The sequence below is a fragment of the Paecilomyces variotii genome, assembly GCF_004022145.1.
Source record: "Paecilomyces variotii strain CBS 101075 chromosome Unknown C8Q69scaffold_1, whole genome shotgun sequence".
In the NCBI taxonomy this organism is placed as follows: domain Eukaryota; kingdom Fungi; phylum Ascomycota; class Eurotiomycetes; order Eurotiales; family Thermoascaceae; genus Paecilomyces; species Paecilomyces variotii.
The window spans coordinates 2,830,025-2,849,626 of NW_021167140.1; the positions used below are offsets into that span (position 1 = coordinate 2,830,025).

A 19,602-nucleotide genomic window follows, 5' to 3' on the forward strand; every position below is an offset into this window, starting at 1 on the left:
GGGGCATACGCACCAGCCTCTGTGGTGGGTACCTGAGAGGCAATGGAGGCCGATTGGGACGAGGTGTGTCGTATCGCGGTGCCTCCGCCGAGCCCGCATGTCCTGCCTACAATTGCGACAGCGGTCGCATTCGACGATGTCCAGGAACTGCTATGGGTTGGAAATGAATATGTGTGTCCGCTATTCGCCAATATATATATTTTGTTGCTGACTTGTTTTCTCTTCGTGGTTTCTAGGGCAGGATTACCTCCTTCTACAGTGCGGAATTGCAGAGATACACATCAATCAGAGCGCATCCGGTTTCCGAGGGCGCAGTACGCCAGTTCTTATTCCATGACAGAGGCGTGATTTCGCTATCGTCGAGAAGTGTGCATCTGATATCTCGACGTGGGTTGACACAATGGCACGTTACACATCAGGAGATGACGGATCTCCGCTGCATGAGCTTCACTGCTCAGACGAACAAGATTATTGTCGCAGGCAGTCAGCGCGTCATGTTTATTATCGATGTTGACAAGGGCCAGATTGTTGACAAGTTGCCAACGGATTACAACTACACTATCATGAAGAAGAGTCGGTATCTTTGCGCAGCAACGGATACGGGCTCAGTTAATGCGCTTAGCCTGACGGACTTTAGTGTTGTGAAGAGCTGGAAGGCGCACGGGACAGCGATCAATGATATGGATGCGCGAAATGACTTCCTGGTCACTTGTGGCTTCTCAGTGAGGCATCTGGGCTCCCCGATCGTCGATCCGCTGGCCAATGTATACGACTTGAAAACACTTGCACCTTTACCGCCAATTCCTTTTCACGCCGGCGCTGCCTATGTTCGAATGCATCCGAAGCTACATACTACGAGTTTCGTGGCATCGCAGACTGGACAACTGCAGGTCGTGGATCTCATGAATCCTAATACCATCAATCTTCGCCAGGCAAATGTGAGCTTTATGCTAGGCCTTGAGATATCACCATCAGGAGAAGCTCTAGCTATCAACGACGCAGAGTGCTCCATCCATCTTTGGGGCTCTCCATCTAAGATCCATTTCAACGAGTTGAGTAAGGAGACCGAATTCGCCGACGTCCCTACGCGACCTCCTATGTTGGACTGGTCTCATGATGCCCCGCTGAATCTTGTCGGAATGCCTTATTATCACGAACGACTCCTCTCCGCCTGGCCCAGTCATCTCATCTTCGATGTTGGAAGTCCACCAGCCCCGATTGACCAATCTCTAATTCCTTATCTCCGCCCCGCTGAGCTCGGGCATTATGCCCCGAATCCAAAGAAGACGCGCAGGAACCAAGTGGAAAATACCCGTGTTTTGACTTCTGCAGAGCCGGCGCTGGTCGCACCCAAGTTCTTGAGTGAAAAGGCTAGAGAGCAATCCAGATCAAAATCTGACGGCTCTGTTGATGATGCCGCAGAAGCGCTTGCGGGCGCCAAACTCAAGAGTGAAGTCGACGAAGACCCACTACTCAAGTACAGTAATGTCGAAATCAAATATAGTAAATTTGGAGTCGATGACTTCGATTTTAGGTATGTTATTATGGATGGTGATCTCTGGGTCAATGCGGTATGCTGATCTAGAGCAGGTACTATAACAAGACGGCATTTTCGGGTCTGGAGACTCATATCGCCAACTCATTCACGAACGCCCTTCTCCAGCTTCTCAAATTCATCCCGCTTGTGCGAAATATAGCCCTTCATCATGCTGCCAGCAGTTGTATATTCGAGAACTGCTTGCTTTGTGAGATGGGTTATCTTTTTGACATGCTAGATAAAGCGAATGGTCAAAACTGCCAGGCTACCAATCTGCTACGGACATTTAGCAGTTTCCGCGAAGCATCCAATCTAGGACTACTCGAAGAAAATCTGACTAACAAGGCACTGTCCTCTGCCATCCAGTCGGTTAACCGATTCTTTCTAAGCCAGATCTCGCATGACTACCGCATGGTCCAGCCTAATTCTGATGAGCTGGATCAGAAAATTGTAACTATTGCATCGGAAGCCATTCGATGTATGTTCTGTCGAAATGAAATCGTCAGACCTGGAAACGCATTTACGACCGAACTAGTCTATCCTGCTCTTGATATCAAACATGCTCGTCGCAATCCGGCTTTCCGTTTCTCCAGCATTCTCAAGGCTAGCATCGAGCGCGAGACGCAGAATCGAGGATGGTGCAACCACTGCCGACGTTATCAACAGGTCGCGATCAGGAAGACCGTGCATCGCATGCCCCTTGTTATGATGATTAATTCTGCTCTCACAAACCCCATACACCGGCAACTTTGGGCCATCCCAGGCTGGCTACCAGAGGAGGTTGGCGTGCTGGTTGAGAACGGACAAGTCATGTGTTTCGAAGGGGAGGATCTCCGAACACGGGTAAGGAACAATACGCCTGGTCTCCTTGTCTATGAGCTTGTCGGCAGTGTCGCGGAGATAGATCATACAGAACACCAGAAGCCACACTTGGTATCGTTCATTAACGTGTCTATCTCCGCCCGCGAACCGGAGGAAAGGAGTAGATGGCATCTTTTCAATGACTTCCTCGTTACTGAGGTGGACAAAGATGAGGCTCTTAAGTTTAATCAGCCATGGAAAATACCGTCTATTCTGGCCTATCAGGTCAAAAGCGCAAGGCATTGCTTGGATGATTCGTGGAAGAACGCTCTCGACACTACTCTTCTGTTCCACGAGTGGTCAATGAAGTGAGTAACATTGTCCCAATGAGAACTTGTGCTTTGCTAACTCCTGTTAAAGCGGTGGCCGTCCTGTCGAGTCTCTGCGTGTACTTTCAACTGACGAAAAGCCGCAACCTGGTACCCCTGTTGCTCTTGATACAGAGTTCGTCGACCTTGAGAAGGCGGAGATCGACGTCAAAGCAGATGGTTCACAGGAGATTATCAGACCAAGCAGGAGCGGCCTTGCCCGTGTCTCTGTACTGAGAGGCTCTGGAATACAGGAAGGAGTTCCCTTCATTGACGACTACATCACAGTCAAGGAAACCATCGTGGATTATGTCACGCAATATTCGGGTATCAAACCGGGCGATTTGGATCCTAGGACCAGTGAACACAATCTGGTTCCGCTTAAGGTCGCGTACAAAAAGCTTTGGCTTCTGCTTAACTTGGGATGTGTCTTTGTGGGACACGGTCTGGCGTCTGACTTCCGCAAGATCAACATCCAGGTCCCTAAATCCCAGACGGTCGACACACAGTACTTGTTCTTTCAGCCCGGTAAGAACAGACGACTTAGTCTCCGTTATCTTGCGTGGGCCGTCTTCAAAGAGTACATCCAAGAAGAAAGTACGGAAGTCACAGAAGGCCATGACTCAATCGAGGATGCTCGCATGGCTCTTCGGTTATGGAAGAAGTTCCAAGAGTATGAAGATGCCGGTATCGTCGCCCAGATGCTAGACGAAATATTCCGCGAAGGATTCAGGCTGGGATTTCGACCCCCACCCCGCAACGGCAATAGTCTTGCCCGTCCGGGCACCGCAGTCACCATGTCGAATGCAAGCGGTCGCAACACGCCTGATGTCTCTGTCGCTGGAAATCTAAACGGCGGTACGAGTGCACCGTCGACTCCTAGACAAGCATTCAGACGTTCTATCGCCCTAACGCCAAGTAATGGTACCTTTTCTGGTCCTGGCACGGGAGACTTTTTTGGCGGTAGTCCACTAAGGTAAAACGGACTGCAGCTGGCATGATGATGATTCCTGATTCCGATTACAGTAGTGAGATGACACGACGTCTATGGAAGATCGGATCTTTCTCCAATAGCGTTTCAGTGACAATGTTAGCATATTGATGGAAATGAGTGACCTATACCGTGACCGCATGGGATAAAATTATTATTTTTGCCTAGATAGCTATACTCAAGAAAGAAAGAAAGAAAGAAACATTGGTTAGTCTTGAAAGAAATACTCGTTTGTTTGTTGTTGTTCCATTTCTATAAATACTCCATACCATAACTATCAGAGCTTATCTGAAGCATTGACGTCATGACGTCATTATTCAGGTCATCCCGCTTAGAGCGAGAACGGCCATTCTTAAGTTAAGTTAGGAGGTCCTTTTGAGTCAGCAATAATAATAATAATAATAATAATAATCAGGATTTCGTTTTCAGGCTGTCCGAAGATCACTGATTGTCTAGATCCGGCAAGTTGGAATGACGGTATACCATACATGGTAACACTAACGGGTCAATGACGTCCAAGAACGGCGTGGCAGGACGTCACGGAGGCTGGATTTGATGCTCGTATACCACTCATGTTAATCGAATTCGGCTTTACGATCCGTAATCGAGACCCCTCTCTCGATTCCCAGCCAATTTATACCCGTGTGTTCCATGTATCGAGTACTTAACCCTTATATAGTGAAGTGTGGCTAGCCATGTCTGTATTATTCCCACGCCAGCTGAAGATATCATCTACTTTGTCATCACCCCTTCGAGGTGCTCACCTTATCGGTTTAAATTATTATATCCTCAAACCATCTCGTCTTGCTTCCGCTGTGTCCTCCCGACAGGTCCGTTCGAAGTCTTCGCAAGCTCCTTCATCGAGGCCATTTAGCTCGACCTCCGCAACCATGGCCGAATTCCCGACTCCCTCTAGGGACCCTCCAAAGCATGAAATGGCATACTTTCCCCAGATCACGAGTAGCCTGCCCTCGAAGAATTCCGAGTTCAGACGAGTCCTCTGGACAGGCTTGTACTCGCAGCTTGTGCTCATGAACGTTCCCGTTGGCGGTGAAATCGGAGACGAGGTGAGAGAAAAACTCGCAATATACCGGAACTTTATTATTACGCCGTGTTGGGAACAAACGCATTCTAACCTTTCCCTTCTCATAGATCCATACTGTCGACCAAGCTCTCACTTTCACTTCCGGAACAGGACGCGCGACCGTCGCTGGTAAGGATCAGGATGTCAAAGCAGGCGATATGGTCATTGTCCCTGCAGGAACGCAGCATCAGTTCATCAACACTGGTGATACTCCATTGATCCTTTATACGTTGTACTCGCCTGCGGAGCATGCGCCGACAACTGTGCATAAGGACAAGGCTCAGGGCGATAGGGAAGAGGAGGAAGGTATTGATAAAGCTCCCGAATGGAGCCGCAGAAGCAAGAAGGATAATGAAGCTATGGGCCTTGTCAAGGGAGAGGATTAAGTGCATGATTCGACGGTGGAAATCCCGAGGAATATGTCATGATAGGTAATAGGTAATAATGAGAATGCAGTACTGTATAAGCTATGCCGGTTGATTCGCATTCTTGTTTGCACCAACTGGTTGCAACATGTAATATGGAGTATTGTACCTCGTCTCAGTCATGTGTGGGGGTTGTCGCTAATGAACCCATTCTAGCTTGGTCTAGTGTAATGCTTCGATCAAAAAGGGGGTCAGCTTTGATGGGAAATGCGCATTAAATAGGGCCGCTATTCAGAAGACTTCGCAAGTATTAATACTCTAGGCAACTGGAATATGGGTGCATCTTGTAAGTCACAGAGTTGCACGTTGTTGCCTAACTAACTACCTAAGTATACTACTTGCTACTTAGTGAAACTGTGGGGACAGAACATATCTCGAAAACATAGAAATAGGCAACACTGCGTCCTGTCCATTGAATATGCTTTCATTATCTTTGACAAACCAGTCGATCTGAACTTTGAAAGCTGTTTCACTCAATTGCACAATCCTGCTGACATGTCGCAGTCATATCAGGATGGGTCTTGCATGCTGTCTCCTATCGACCAGCTGATGCCAAGGATATATACCACCCTATTTCTTGTCTACGAAACAGACCAGTATGAAAAGGCCGTGAGAAAGCTGAACGAGGGCTTAGCCAAGGCCACCTCCCTCCTTCCATTTCTCAGGGGCTCTGTTCACAAGTCACCCGACGACTGCAATCCACGCAATCAGTTGTCGCTATCGTGGTCGTCTCAGGATCAGCCGCCAGCTGTGGTCGAGATCCCCGCTCCAGAGTCTCTACCAAGTTTCGAGACGCTGAAGCTGGGTAAAGCGCCGCTATCCGTCTTCCAAGATGGCCTTAGTCCTGTACCAATGGTCATTGACCACCAGACTCCAGGCGCAAGAGCACCGGCCCTCGTGGTCGGAGCTACACGCCTGGAAGGGGGTTTGATACTATGTCTGTGCGCTCACCACGTCGTCCTGGACGGTGCGGGAATGGGCTTGTTTCTCAAGCTCTGGGGCGACTGCACCAGAGACGAGCCGAACAGTGCTCATTTCGATCCCGGGGAAGTCTATCACAGGGAGCCCTGGCTACGGGATGCCAGCGGTTATTTCGCCGGGACCAAGCCGAAAGCTACTCTTGAGGAGCTTCTCCTTCGACATCCGGAATACGCTCTTCGGTCTCTGAGCTCGGCTCCATCGTCAGTGTCGACCAATATCCCTGGCCACCCAGTTAAGTGTGCGGCCAAGATCTTTGCCTTTTCCGGCGCCAAGTTACAGGAGATCAAGCAGGCCATGAGCAGTTCGATCCCGGCCAAGTTCCTAACGGTCAACAACGTCCTGGGAGCTGCCCTGTGGCTCTGCATCACACGTATTCGGCTCGGACGCATGCGCCGCGACGGCCTCGCAACAGTGACAGGTTCTACCACCTCGAAGCTTGGTTTTGCCATTAATGCACGCTCGAGGTTAGGTCCCGCCGCGTCGAACAAGTCATACGTGGGCAACTTGACTATGCTCAAGGTTGTCGAGTTCACTGCTACTAAGCTGGATAGCATTGCTGGGAATGCCATGGCCAGCCCTGCAGCCGCCGACCTATCGCCCATGGTACCGGTTATCAGCGCCATTGCTACAGCGACAGCCGCGGTGACAGCAACACACGTCGGCGAGATTATAGCGTTTGCGGATCACCTCGCGGACGTTGAGGATGTCGGGCCCGGGTGGAACTCGTCCCATTGTTTGGATCTGACATATACAAGCTGGGCAGACTTAGGGATGTACGATTGCGATTTCGGGCCCAGTTTAGGGGGTAAGCCGCGGTACGTCAGGATCCCATATATGCCTTATATTGACGGCATGGTACTTGCCTTACCGAGACGCAGGCTGGTGGATCCTCTAGATGGAAAGGCTATAGAGAGAATCGAGGTTGCTGTCATGCTGAACGAGCGAGATATGCGCGCACTGGAGGAGGACGAGATATTGCGAAGCTGGAGTGTTTAACATATCGAATTGTCATCTTCGTGAGCAGACCGGTGTCATGCCTACTTCAACCTTGTTCATAGCTAGGTAGACGGGAGGTGCCTCTTGTATTCGCAGATGAAACGAGTTGATATCCTGACCATGCTCATCCGGTATATTTTGGCCGTTTGTGAGGGTTGAACAGTCTAGCTTGTAAAGGAGAGTTGGATCAACATTCCGAGAATCGCGGTCCATCGTAAATATATAACCATTTGACTGGGCGCTTGATAGTCTTCTCTAGGGTTCAACCAGAGGCTTGATGCTTCATCCGCGGGAAGTGACGTGGGATCGTTGCTGGATCCACATGACGGGCTTTCCAAGAACCCCTCCTCAGCTGGTAGCCATCGCAAGTTCTTCACGGCTACAGCGCCGCGATTCTGCTTGGTTATAGACACGTTTGGTTTGGTCTTCTTATACCGGTCAGTTAGTCGGTTTATCCCACGACTTCTATTCCCACAGCGGCAATTTCTGTCCGACAGAGCAACAATCCATCCCCCCGCTCCCCCCCACCTCAGTGCATAATGTCTCGGCATCGCATGAAGACGCTCAGCTACGACGATGAGGATCTCGATGACGAAGACTACGAATCGGCCGATGCTGAAGAGCAGGAGCTGCTGGAGCAGTATACCAGTGAAGTTCTCAATCAGTTACGAGCAGGTCAACCATCTGCGAGCGCGTCCAGAGAAGAGGTACAAGAGGCGTTATGGCACTACTATAACGACGTGGACAAGTCTGTCAATTATCTGAGAAGTATGTGTGGTCTTTTCCTCACTACAGATCTATGTTGGGTCATTTGATAATCGATTCCGCCACTGACATTGCTATGCCGCAGACAAGAAGGCGAAGGAGTTGAAGAAACAACAACCTGCTCCTGCAACCAAATCCAAAGGGTCAGCTGGTAAGTTCTTTCTGTTTGGTTCTTGTCGTAATCATGACTGGGCTCGGTTGTCTACGGTCCCGTTCAATTTCCTTCTACACTGTCGGTGTATCCAGAATCGCAAGGTAGGTTGGAATCCTTTGCTTGCTTTTTTCTTTAACGTACCAACTGACAGCTTATTCAAGTGCGGAAAATTCTAACAGGGCCTCCAGTTTCAGCATATCCTGCACCTCCTATCTCCTCTGCGCCTTGCTCTGCACACCTATCCGCCGCAGATTTCTTTCGTGATTCGCCATGGTTGAACGTCCCAGCACATCGCAAAGCGGATATACTCGTTGAACCTTTGTATCCCCGCCTTAGACTGTTAGGTGGAGCCCCTGAAAGTAGCGGAAAGGTGTCGAAGCTGGCTGCGTTGGCTGCTGCGCGCAAGAAGAAAGAAGCTGGTAAACCGGCGGCCACCATTCCCGGGCCTGCAGACCAGCCACCAGCAGAAACACCAAAGGAGCCTACTGGTCCTTCCCTGACGTTGCAGGAAAGGCTTCGAGGCAATGCTAAAGACCGGCTGGTTGGTGAACATGGGGGTAGGCTGCGCTCTCTGGGAAAGGGCCTCAATGGATCACGCACGGGGCAGAAAAAACCATCTCCTGAACCCGAAAAGCAAGAGGAGCAGACCCTGTCAGCAGCGAATGAAAATCTGGTCGACAGGGAAGAAGACAAGAAGCTTCCTGTTACTACGGATATCAAAGCGCCGCCCTCTACCTTCGCCTCGGTCATTGTTGGGGACACGACGCATCCTGCGACTCCCGAGCCCAGTCATTTGACTTCAAATAGCATTGATGTTATGAGAGTCTACGGACAAGATCTTACTGAAGTCTTTGACTTTGCAGGACCCAGCCCCGATGATGTCGTACAGAATGCGCAAAGCGCATCTAAAGGTTTGGCGATTCGCAGACGCATATAAAACCCCACCTAATCGCATGCAGGTCTCAAAACAAAGCATGGCGTTTCCCAGCCTGTGGGTGACAAGAAAAAGCAGGCCGACTTGGCTGCTGGAATGAAAGCCCTAGCGGTGGAAGAACCTGTCAACGTAAAGAGCAAAAATCTAGATGTGTTGGCAGAATATAAGAAATCACAAACAAAGAAAGCTGCAAACTTTGTGGTGATAGGTAAGTTTTCTCTTTTCTTTTCCCGGTTATGCTAAACGGCCCGCTCACGATAAGATGTAGGACATGTTGATGCAGGAAAGAGTACATTAATGGGCCGTCTGCTTGCCGATTTGAATGCAGTAGACCAGAGAACCTTGGAGAAATACCGTAAAGAAGCAGAGAAGATTGGCAAAGGATCTTTTGCTCTGGCATGGGTCCTTGATCAGAGCTCTGAAGAGCGGGCTCGCGGAGTCACCATTGACATCGCGACCAACAAATTCGAGACCGAAAAGACGCGTTTCACCATCGTGGATGCACCTGGCCATCGAGACTTCGTACCCAACATGATTGCAGGTGCTAGTCAGGCAGACTTCGCCGTGCTGGTCATTGATTCTGGCACCGGCAATTTCGAATCAGGCTTGAAGGGCCAGACCAAGGAACACGCATTGTTAGTACGCAGTATGGGCGTACAGAAGATCGTGGTTGCTGTCAATAAGATGGACTCAGTTGATTGGTCCAAAGATCGTTATGAGGAGATTGAGCAGCAGATATCTTCTTTCTTGACAACTGCTGGTTTCCAGGAGAAGAACATCTCATTCGTCCCCTGTTCAGGGTTCCATGGAGATAACATCACCCGGCGCAGTGACAACCCAAATGCGTCTTGGTACACAGGACGCACCTTGATTGAGGAGCTCGAGACGTCAGAACCTTACACACACGCTCTCGAAAAGCCGCTCCGCATGACTATCGCGGATGTTTTCCGGGGCGGCGTGCAAAGCCCGGTCTCCATATCTGGCCGCATAGACGCGGGAAGTCTGCAGATTGGCGACCAGATACTCACCATGCCTAGTGGCGAGAAGGCAGTTATCAAGAGTCTGGAGGTTGACGGTGAGCCTAGCGAATGGGCGGTGGCGGGACAGAATGTGGTGTTGAATCTAGCCAACATCGATCCAATCCACCTGCGCTCCGGAGATGTCATCTGCACACCAACGTCTCCCGTACAGAATATTACTACATTTACTACGAAAGTGTTGGCATTTGATCATCTGATGCCTATGCTAGTAGACATCCATCGCGGGCGCCTCCACGTTCCGGGACGTATCAGCCGACTAGTGGCCACACTTGACAAGGGAACCGGAGCACCCGTGAAGAAGAAGCCGAAGATTATACCGCCAGGAACGGTGGCGAGGATCGTTGTCGAGATGGACCAGGCAATTCCCCTGGAGGCACCAGCGAGAATTGTTCTGCGTGCCAGTGGTGACACAGTTGCCGCTGGATTGCTTGAATAGACCGAGCTTATGCGGGATATGAGATACGACTTGGCGAGTTTCTCTAGGATCTTAGGAATAGATACCATTTTCAGGCTCAGGAATAGGCAGCGGCAATGCGCACAGATCAGTTCAGGATTCGCAAGTGAAGATCTTACTGTGGATTGCCTACTTTCTAAAACAATCTTCGTATTATTCTAGAGTGTGTGCAGAGGCAAAGGCATCAATGTGATGGCGAAGTCGTGTAGGCAACATGGGGGAGCCACAGGTACGAAGCTCCCAGGCATTTTATGAGTCGTCATACCTAACTGAAGCATGAAGCCACTTGGTCAGTTAGGATCTCCCTAGTTCGCCTCTTTGTCCTCTGCCACCGCCCCCAAGGCGCATGGTTCGTGCGGGGCGAGGCTTGTTGCCGGGGGCCTTGTAGAAGTTAACACGTTGAAAGATGATGAGATGCTACTACTTGTCCTTTTCTTGTCGTTTCCATCTGTAGAAACGCGATTCAGGTGCTGTGGATCGCCTAGCGATGGTGACAGAACGTAGTACTATGTACTATTCTAGAGGTATGTTCTGAGGCGATGCCAAGGAGTAATCAATTATGGTACTCTAAGCTGGGAAGCGAACATGTATGGGGCTCCACAAGTCTGACCCGAAGATCCTACCATCTGAGATAGATATCATGTCTCCGCTGAACATTGGAGAAGTAACGCTTTGTTACTGTGAAGATCCAGATGCCTGCAAACGGAGGCGACAAAGCTGGGATTCCTGAGTGAATCAGGGACGGCCAGTGTAGTTTCCAGCGTGCTCTAGGGCTGAAGTGCCGCAATAATAATAACAATAATGGGTTCTCTGGTGGTTTTCTACCGGATTCTACCGCGGCGCAGCTAAACCCGGACGAGTAAACTGCGAATTATATTATTTGTTCTATCCAGAACGACGATTTCCCGGATGGCGGTCGACCTGCTGAGTCAGCAGCTGCTAGCCTCCGCATCCAGCCAATCGCCACGCGAGAAGTAACCTTAAATGCGCTCCCGCGAAAAGGCCAGCATGGCCGGAGTGGCTCGTTCGCCGCGAGGCCAATACAAGAACCAACCTGGCCGTGACTTCTCTTCCTTCTCCAGCCAACTGACTCTTCCTTTACCTCCCTCACCCCCTCTTGTCTTTCTCCATTCTTCCCCTCTGCTCATCCGGAGTGGTTTGGAGATAGCCTGATCCTCCTGTCTGGACCAGGAAGCGAGACTGGGAATCGAATCTCGAGAGCTCAGCACAGCTGGAAACAGCGCGTCTTGAAGCTCGAACAGATCGTTTTGAGTTGTCCTCCGGCTCTGCGCTGGCCATATACACATAATGGCGCGTCAGTCGAGGGATATGGCGTCCAAGCCCTTCGCTTGGACGACCATCTTGTACTTACTGCTTGTCTTTATTGCTCCTCTGGCATTCCTGGGAACTGCCAACGCCTCTGATGATGTACAGGACAACTATGGAACTGGTATGTCTCTCTATTGCACAAATAAAAGATTGATAACAATGCTGACCAGAGCCCCGAAACAGTTATCGGTATCGATTTGGGAACAACCTACTCTTGTGTCGGTGTGATGCAGAATGGAAAGGTCGAGATTCTGGTGAACGATCAGGGTAACCGTATCACTCCTTCGTACGTGGCCTTCACGGACGAGGAGCGTCTGGTCGGTGATGCCGCGAAGAACCAATACGCATCGAACCCTACGCGGACTATCTTCGATATCAAGTAAGTGTGGTTCCGGGGAAATAGTCGTCTTGAGCTGTGCAGCTAACATTTTATCTTTAAGGCGTCTGATCGGTCGCAAGTGGGATGACAAGGATGTCAAGAAAGACATCAAGAACTTCCCATTCAAGGTCACCGGAAAGGATGGTAAGCCCGTCGTTACCGTTGACGTTAAGGGCACCCCCAAGACCTTCACCCCCGAGGAGGTGTCCGCCATGGTTCTTGGAAAGATGAAGGAGATCGCCGAGGGCTACCTCGGAAAGGCTGTCACTCACGCCGTCGTCACTGTTCCCGCCTACTTCAACGACGCCCAGAGACAGGCCACCAAGGATGCCGGTACCATCGCCGGTCTCAACGTTCTCCGTATCGTCAACGAACCTACCGCCGCCGCTATCGCCTACGGTCTAGACAAGACTGGTGATGAGCGCCAGATCATTGTCTATGATCTGGGTGGTGGTACTTTCGATGTCTCCCTCCTGTCTATTGACAACGGCGTTTTCGAGGTCCTGGCTACCGCTGGTGACACTCACCTGGGTGGTGAGGACTTTGACCACCGTGTCATGGACCACTTCGTCAAGCTATACAACAAGAAGCACAATGTCGACATCACCAAGGACCTGAAGACCATGGGTAAGCTGAAGCGTGAGGTTGAGAAGGCCAAACGTACTCTGTCTTCCCAGATGTCTACCCGCATTGAAATCGAAGCTTTCCACGAGGGCAAGGACTTCTCCGAGACCCTGACTCGTGCCAAGTTTGAGGAGCTGAACATGGATCTGTTCAAGCGCACCCTGAAGCCCGTCGAGCAGGTTCTGAAGGATGCCAAGGTTAAGAAGGCCGACATCAACGACATTGTTCTTGTCGGTGGTTCTACCCGTATTCCCAAGGTCCAGGCTCTCCTCGAGGAGTTCTTCGGTGGCAAGAAGGCCAGCAAGGGTATCAACCCCGATGAGGCCGTCGCCTTCGGTGCCGCCGTCCAGGGTGGTGTCCTTTCCGGTGAGGAGGGAACCTCTGAGGTTGTTCTCATGGATGTCAATCCTCTTACCTTGGGTATTGAGACCACTGGCGGTGTCATGACCAAGCTGATCCCTCGTAACACTGTTATCCCCACTCGCAAGTCCCAGATCTTCTCGACGGCGGCCGACAACCAGCCCACCGTGCTGATCCAGGTCTACGAGGGAGAGCGCTCCATGACCAAGGACAACAACTTGCTGGGCAAGTTCGAGCTGACCGGTATTCCCCCGGCTCCTCGTGGCGTCCCCCAGATTGAGGTCTCCTTCGACCTCGATGCCAACGGTATCCTGAGGGTCAGCGCCAGCGACAAGGGCACTGGCAAGTCGGAGTCCATCACCATCACCAACGACAAGGGCCGCCTGTCTCAGGAGGAGATCGACCGCATGGTTGCCGAGGCTGAGGAATTTGCCGAGGAAGACAAGGCTGCCAAGGGCAAGATCGAGGCTCGCAACGCACTGGAGAACTACGCCTTCAGTCTGAAGAACCAGGTCAACGACGAGAACGGTCTTGGTGGCAAGCTCGACGAGGATGACAAGCAGACTGTAAGTTTTGACACGATTTTCTTTGTCTTTTTCTCTGGGATATGCTTACTAACTCTTGGTTATAGATCCTGGATGCTGTCAAGGAGGTCACTGACTGGCTTGATGAGAACGGTGCCTCGGCCACCACCGAGGACTTCGAGGAGCAGAGGGAGCAGCTGTCCAGCGTTGCCTACCCAATCACCAGCAAGCTTTACGGTGCTGGTGAGGCTGACGAGGACGACGAGCCTCACGGCCATGACGAACTGTAGGATTATTTAGAGGGCATTATGGAGTTCTGAGTGCTTTTTCGTGATTCCATCTTTTGTATGCATTAGGAAACGCTGCGTCTTGCAGGTCTCTGGGAGCAACAGCAGAAGAATATGATACCTTAATCATGTTTGGTTAGATGTGTATAATGTCGCGTAATGGCCTGTTCATTGTTTCCCACATATATCGGGAAGTAAAATCCATGTCTGGTAGTTATAATAATCGAGTTTTATTGTCCACCCTGCTCGATGAACGCCTTGACTGTCTCCACGATAACCTGATGGTCATCCTGCTGCTTCAAGCCACTCACTACTATCACACCCACAATGCCAGCGACTCCCTTGACACGCACAGGGAACCCACCCCCATGAATCGCATAATCGTCCGGGATATCCCCGCCATTCGAGCTCTTCAGAGCGTACTTCCTCACAAACGCCGCCTCCACATTTGCCTCAGTACCTCCCAGCCCCGCGACCATCTTGCGTCTCAGCAACCAAGTAGACGAACCCCATCGAAGGACGGCATTCCGCTTGCGTCGCACCCAATGGTCGTTATCAGGGACAGTACCCGGTTCGGTGGCACACTGGAATATCACATGCGGTTCGGGCCCGTTCAGCGCAATGGAGATCAGGGCTGGTTTGCGCTGGTCATCGGGAAGAGAGAGGATTCGAGAGCGGAGGGCCAGGCCGAGAGACCATGCCGTAGTGGCTGTGAACGAGGGGAAGATTGCGCTGGGTGAGGTTTCTTGGAGGGCGAGTTCGGTGGGCTGTTTTTTTTTTTTTTTTAATGATGTTAGCTTAGCTCCAGTTGTGTATTATTGTTTAAGGTAAACTAGTATTTCAATTGCATATTTTAGATAGTGTTAATGGAAGATTAATGCTCTGGGATCTCATATAAATGAGTAGTAATAAATGCTGAAGCAATTGTACAGTACAGTACATAGCTATAGGTACACAGGGCAGTATGAAAGACCACTACCCCGCAGAGCAATCGAGATAGACATGCTTTGAACCTCAATTGGGGGGGCTTTTTGATTGATACTTACATCCGTCGCCGCCGCACCGAGCCGTCCTTCTAGCTTGGCTGCCATGTTTGGTGATGTCCAAAGGGAACGTAATTCGACGACTGCAATGTTGTTAAGTCTGCAGGATGTTGGAGTTTCCAGACGCGGGGAACTCTGCGGGCCCGGTGAAGCTAACTTAGTTATATGATTAATTTGGATGAGATGAGTCAGCATACATCTATTTCATAGAATTCTATAGAAGGAGTTTATGGGTTATATAGTTAGGTATGCTTGGAAAAAGAGATAAACTGTAGGCTAGAATAAGACTGCATGGATGATGATGGATTTGCGATCTATGTGTATAGACCCTGCAAAGCAGAAAGTATTTTGCACGCCCTGCGATCTGCCCCTCTTCCCCCGCTCAGAACCCCGAGTTCTCCTTCGGTCTGGACTAGAAAGACAGTCTGTTCTGCTTCGTTGGCAGCAAGACTGTCTGCGAACTCGTGACTCTGTTTCAACGCTTCTGTGTATGAATTGAATCTGTTATATTTATAATACCCCCGATTAACTTAGTGGCTCACTGTATATATATAAATTCCATGTCCCCGAATCCCTTTTTGCTTGATGCTATTTAGCCAGAAACTACATATTAATATTAACTGAATTCTTTCATCTTATAAGCCAACCCATGAAACGGGCCTGTGATTCCTGCATTTCTCGCAAAGTCCGGTGCGACGGTGCGCAACCGTGTCGCTCATGCTTATCCTCAAGCAAGAAAATCGACTGTACTTATTTGAAACCGGCACGAAAGCGAGGTCCGAAGTCGAGGCGTATTTCTCGAGTTCTAGCCACCGCTGTTAATGCGAGATGGGCTACAAACGATGAGTTAGATGTGGTGGATGCGTCGCAGAATGTTGAGTCGGAGTCCGATGCCGTGGGGGCGAGATTCCTGGACCCGACTACAGTGGTTGACTCTTCGACTCATGGAGAGGTTTCATGGGATATAACTAATCTGCCTGCTAACTCCATGACTGCATGTGTGTCCTCGATGGCCCTTGAGACAATTATACATGAGTATCGATCGAAATCGTACAGTGTCTGGCCGGTAGTCAAGGCGGAAGGGCTGCTTGAACGAGTTCAAGATGGCGGAAATGACCCAGGCACATATTGCCTTGCAACGGCGCTCTGTGCTGCGACCATGGCGCAGTTGGATCTTCCGCCCATTGAACAGGACAGCAACATAGTAGACGGTGCCGTGCTGGCTGGCGAATGCATCAGGGTTCGAGAGCAGAGCCATTATAGAGAACATCTTGATCTGCGGAGCGTTCTGGCCTCGTTCTTCCTCCACGTCTATCATGCCAAGGTGAACAAGCGCAACTCTGCGCTGATATTCATCCAAGAGGCGATTTCGTGTGCAAGGCTTCTGAGGCTGGATTGTGATGAGATCATGTCGGAAGTTGCTTCAGATGTGGTTGATAATGAAGGTATATTGTTTTTATTACTCTGGGTTTCGGAAAGGTATGTCCTTTTCTGATGATATAAACGAAAATAATTCACCTGATATGCCTTCAGAGGATACGCTATGCATCTAGGATTATCGCCTTCTTACGCCGATATTGTAAAGCTGCCAGACGCGAGCGCCATATCTGACAATGTCCACGTTCAAGGACTGTTGGAACTAGCTAGGCTATTCGTTGCCTTCGCACAATGCATCGCATCTAATAGCTCATACCCCTTCACAGACAAACTTGTCACAACAGAAGATTTCCTCCACGGCCTATCCATGCAGCGAGACCAGGCTGCATTCGTTCGGTTGGCAGACTATCATATAACCAAAGAATGGATGCGGACCATCATCTGGCAGCAAGCACTCTCCTTAGGACTACTCTCTTCAACTTCTTATAATGCACTAATGACATTTACTTTTCCTTCCTATGTTGGTCGTGATCTCTTAAGCTCACTGAAGGACTACAATGCCGAGGATCTCCTCCCACTTGGTCGGGACCAGGTACGTTCTCCATCCTTAACTCTTCTTTAGTTCTGTATAACTGATGACAAACAACAGCTCTTGAAATGCTTCGAAGTGGCAAATTCACTAGCAGACACTTTACTGTGTAATCCAGCTGTATCTGCAGATTCCCGTTTCCGTCTTGGACCGCTGGAATTCCTGCACGGGTTATATCAGAAATTGTCACCTTTTCTTGAGCAGGATCCGATACTGGATTCGATATTGCGCCAGAAAACTGCAGAAGCGCTTCTGAGAGCTCCTTCGCGTCTGTGGACGCTTGATATTGAGAGTACGCATGCGGGTGTAATGGACGATAAGGAGGGAAAATCTCGACCGGTCAATTTGTCATTTAATATGCCTATCCATTGATGGAATAGATGCGTTTTCCATATTGGATGATCGGGATGTGTGTGTATAAACCCCAATTCCAGAGAATTATACCATAATGATTGGCCACTACTCTGACGAAAAATAATATCCCTAATCAGCAGCAATTTTCAGCACAATTCTTCCCGAAATATCCCCATTCTCCATCTCCTCATACACTTTCGGAAGCTCCCTAAATGGCCTAACTATCACATTCGGCTTCACTATACCCCGTCTCACTAACCTCACCGCTTCCATACACTCACTTAACGAACCAACCAAATTGCCCGTAATCTTCAATCCCTTGATCACAATCGTCGAAATCGGCGTCTCCAAATGCGGCCTACCAGGAGGTATGCCCACACAACTAAGCGTTCCTCCCACTCTCAGCATTTCCGCCGCATGGCTAAAGGCTTTTGCGTTTCCGGCAGTGACGATTACAGCGTGAGCACCGCCGTTTGTGATTTCTTTCACTTTCTCAATGGGATCTGTTAGTGCGAAGTCGATAAAGTCTTTGGCGCCGAGGGACAGGACGAAGTCTCGTTTCTCGGCGCCTGTGTCGACGCCGAGGACGGAGGCGCCTTGGGCTTTGGCGTATTGGACTGTATGGGTGGGTTAGTTGTATCATGGAATGGGCTGATGAATTGCTTTCTGTGATATTCTATTCCTTGAATAGACATGCCCTCTAGTACTCACCGGCTAAATGCCCCAATCCACCCCCTGCACCTACGACGACAATCCACTGTCCCGCTCTAACGTTTGCATTCAGCACTGCCTGAAACATCATCAGCCTTAATCTCCCATTCTATTCTCCAGACACGACCAAAGAAACAGACTTTATAAGCCGTAACGCCCGCACAAAGCACAGGTCCAATAACCACCGGGTCCACATCCTGCGGCAATAGCGTCAAATAACCCGCATCGAGGGCAATATATTCCTGAAAACTCCCATCTTCATGATGTAGATGATTCGTGCTTCGGACACAATACTGCTCTGTGCCAGCGAGACAGAACTCACATCGTCGACAGATTCGACTTGAAAAGCGAATGCCGACGAGATCGCCAATGTGGAGGTCTGGGTCGTTCTCACATCCGGGACCTAGGGAGACGATACGCCCGACTCCCTCGTGGCCGCCGATGTGGGGGAGCTTGATCTGAGTTATGGGAGTCCCGTCTGCGCTGGCAGCAGTGCCGGATTTGGTATGTAGGTCTGTAGTTTTTCATTCGTTGGTTACTCATTGGTTATCTGAATGGTGATTCAGATCGGTTCGATGGGGTCTTATATGCATACCGCTCTGACATACCCCCGTGTAGAGGACTTTGGCTAAGACTTCATTCGGACCAGGGACAGGGACGGGATAGTCATCTTTAAACTCGACGGGTCCGCCAATTTCACGGACTAGAGCGACAGTTTGGGCTTTTGGGATTGAGTCGGGGGGTATGTGAGAGCCCATTGTTCCTGCTTTCTTCTTTAGAGAGAATACCTGTTATAAAGAATTTTTTTTTGTCTGGAAGATAGATGCTTTCTTCGGATATAATGATCTTTCTGATGAAAAAAAAGAAAAAAAAAAGGATTATATACCTGAGGTCTCCTCCCCACATAGCATTGTAGGACGAAGGAGAAATAACTATCACGCATAAAACCATAAATTCCCCAAACCATTCTTAGAACGAACGATCCGATGAATCCGTACACATTGCATGCAGATCCATCATAGCTTATAGCACACGAAGGCCGGAATAATCTCCACATTTGACCATCGACATTGGGATTCCGACTAATCAGACAGAAAGAAACGCGACTTGGTTCGCGGGACATCAAGTACATCCCCGCAGTTTCTCCGTCTGATCGCTATGTTCGGGGAAATAGGATGTAGGGATATATGCGTTTTGTTTCTTCATGGTGTGGTACCGATACCTATAGATGGATTACTGTTAGATGATTTTGCATCATATGGGCTAAGTAGGTAATCATCAGAATTCTCCCGAAGCTTTCTTGGTCTATGTGTGGAACTACATTTCTCGATTCATAAGTCCTTATTGTAATAATAAAAACGATAAAATCAAACTGAATACAACTTAGTTACTTCCTCGCCCTTTGGTAGATTTTCCTAAGCTTCACGATAACTAATCTGCAAATATACCTAACTACCCCGCCTTTGCAGATGCAGGTCACAAGTCGCCGGGATCT

The 19,602-nt window shown here is 49.7% G+C and overlaps 8 protein-coding genes across 8 annotated transcripts; 6 read left to right on the forward strand and 2 right to left on the reverse strand.

Annotated features, from left to right (window-relative positions):
- Window positions 1-42: 42 nt before the first annotated feature.
- On the forward strand, window positions 43-5,167 carry C8Q69DRAFT_440861 (PAB-dependent poly(A)-specific ribonuclease subunit pan2; the record flags this gene model as incomplete). The annotated part of the gene is made up of 6 exons (XM_028628692.1): window positions 43-171; window positions 237-1,534; window positions 1,591-2,706; window positions 2,759-3,682; window positions 4,377-4,764; window positions 4,850-5,167. The coding sequence occupies 6 exons, from the start codon at window positions 43-45 to the stop codon at window positions 5,165-5,167; spliced, it is 4,173 nt and encodes a 1,390-aa protein (XP_028489440.1).
- A 534-nt stretch (window positions 5,168-5,701) lies between these two features.
- On the forward strand, window positions 5,702-7,183 carry C8Q69DRAFT_503310 (transferase family-domain-containing protein; the record flags this gene model as incomplete). Its single annotated transcript, XM_028632482.1, has 1 exon — window positions 5,702-7,183. The coding sequence occupies one exon, from the start codon at window positions 5,702-5,704 to the stop codon at window positions 7,181-7,183; it is 1,482 nt and encodes a 493-aa protein (XP_028489441.1).
- Window positions 7,184-7,559: 376 nt separating this feature from the next.
- On the forward strand, window positions 7,560-8,360 carry C8Q69DRAFT_36494 (HBS1 N-terminus-domain-containing protein). Its single transcript, XM_028627578.1, has 3 exons — window positions 7,560-7,951; window positions 8,034-8,203; window positions 8,264-8,360. The coding sequence occupies exons 1-3, from the start codon at window positions 7,723-7,725 to the stop codon at window positions 8,276-8,278; spliced, it is 414 nt and encodes a 137-aa protein (XP_028489442.1). The 5' UTR covers window positions 7,560-7,722; the 3' UTR covers window positions 8,279-8,360.
- Window positions 8,361-9,222: 862 nt separating this feature from the next.
- On the forward strand, window positions 9,223-10,759 carry C8Q69DRAFT_452469 (P-loop containing nucleoside triphosphate hydrolase protein). The gene has a single exon (XM_028629566.1). It carries the CDS (start codon window positions 9,334-9,336, stop codon window positions 10,510-10,512), a length of 1,179 nt encoding a protein of 392 aa, XP_028489443.1. The 5' UTR covers window positions 9,223-9,333; the 3' UTR covers window positions 10,513-10,759.
- Window positions 10,760-11,425: 666 nt separating this feature from the next.
- C8Q69DRAFT_452472 (putative Hsp70 chaperone BiP/Kar2) lies at window positions 11,426-14,175 on the forward strand. The gene is made up of 4 exons (XM_028629567.1): window positions 11,426-11,980; window positions 12,043-12,238; window positions 12,300-13,788; window positions 13,854-14,175. The coding sequence occupies exons 1-4, from the start codon at window positions 11,839-11,841 to the stop codon at window positions 14,034-14,036; spliced, it is 2,010 nt and encodes a 669-aa protein (XP_028489444.1). The 5' UTR covers window positions 11,426-11,838; the 3' UTR covers window positions 14,037-14,175.
- Window positions 14,176-15,458, reverse strand: C8Q69DRAFT_452475 (DUF967 domain protein). The gene is made up of 3 exons (XM_028629568.1): window positions 15,274-15,458; window positions 15,080-15,211; window positions 14,176-14,800 (listed from the first exon to the last, which is right to left on the reverse strand). The coding sequence occupies exons 2-3, from the start codon at window positions 15,122-15,124 to the stop codon at window positions 14,264-14,266; spliced, it is 582 nt and encodes a 193-aa protein (XP_028489445.1). The 5' UTR covers window positions 15,125-15,211; window positions 15,274-15,458; the 3' UTR covers window positions 14,176-14,263.
- A 40-nt stretch (window positions 15,459-15,498) lies between these two features.
- On the forward strand, window positions 15,499-17,750 carry C8Q69DRAFT_36585 (C6 transcription factor). Its single transcript, XM_028627579.1, has 3 exons — window positions 15,499-16,555; window positions 16,610-17,045; window positions 17,103-17,750. The coding sequence occupies exons 1-3, from the start codon at window positions 15,726-15,728 to the stop codon at window positions 17,412-17,414; spliced, it is 1,578 nt and encodes a 525-aa protein (XP_028489446.1). The 5' UTR covers window positions 15,499-15,725; the 3' UTR covers window positions 17,415-17,750.
- On the reverse strand, window positions 17,526-18,865 carry C8Q69DRAFT_396685 (chaperonin 10-like protein; the record flags this gene model as incomplete). The annotated part of the gene is made up of 4 exons (XM_028627750.1): window positions 17,526-18,013; window positions 18,108-18,186; window positions 18,248-18,621; window positions 18,703-18,865. The coding sequence occupies 4 exons, from the start codon at window positions 18,863-18,865 to the stop codon at window positions 17,526-17,528; spliced, it is 1,104 nt and encodes a 367-aa protein (XP_028489447.1).
- Between the last annotated feature and the right edge of the window lie 737 nt (window positions 18,866-19,602).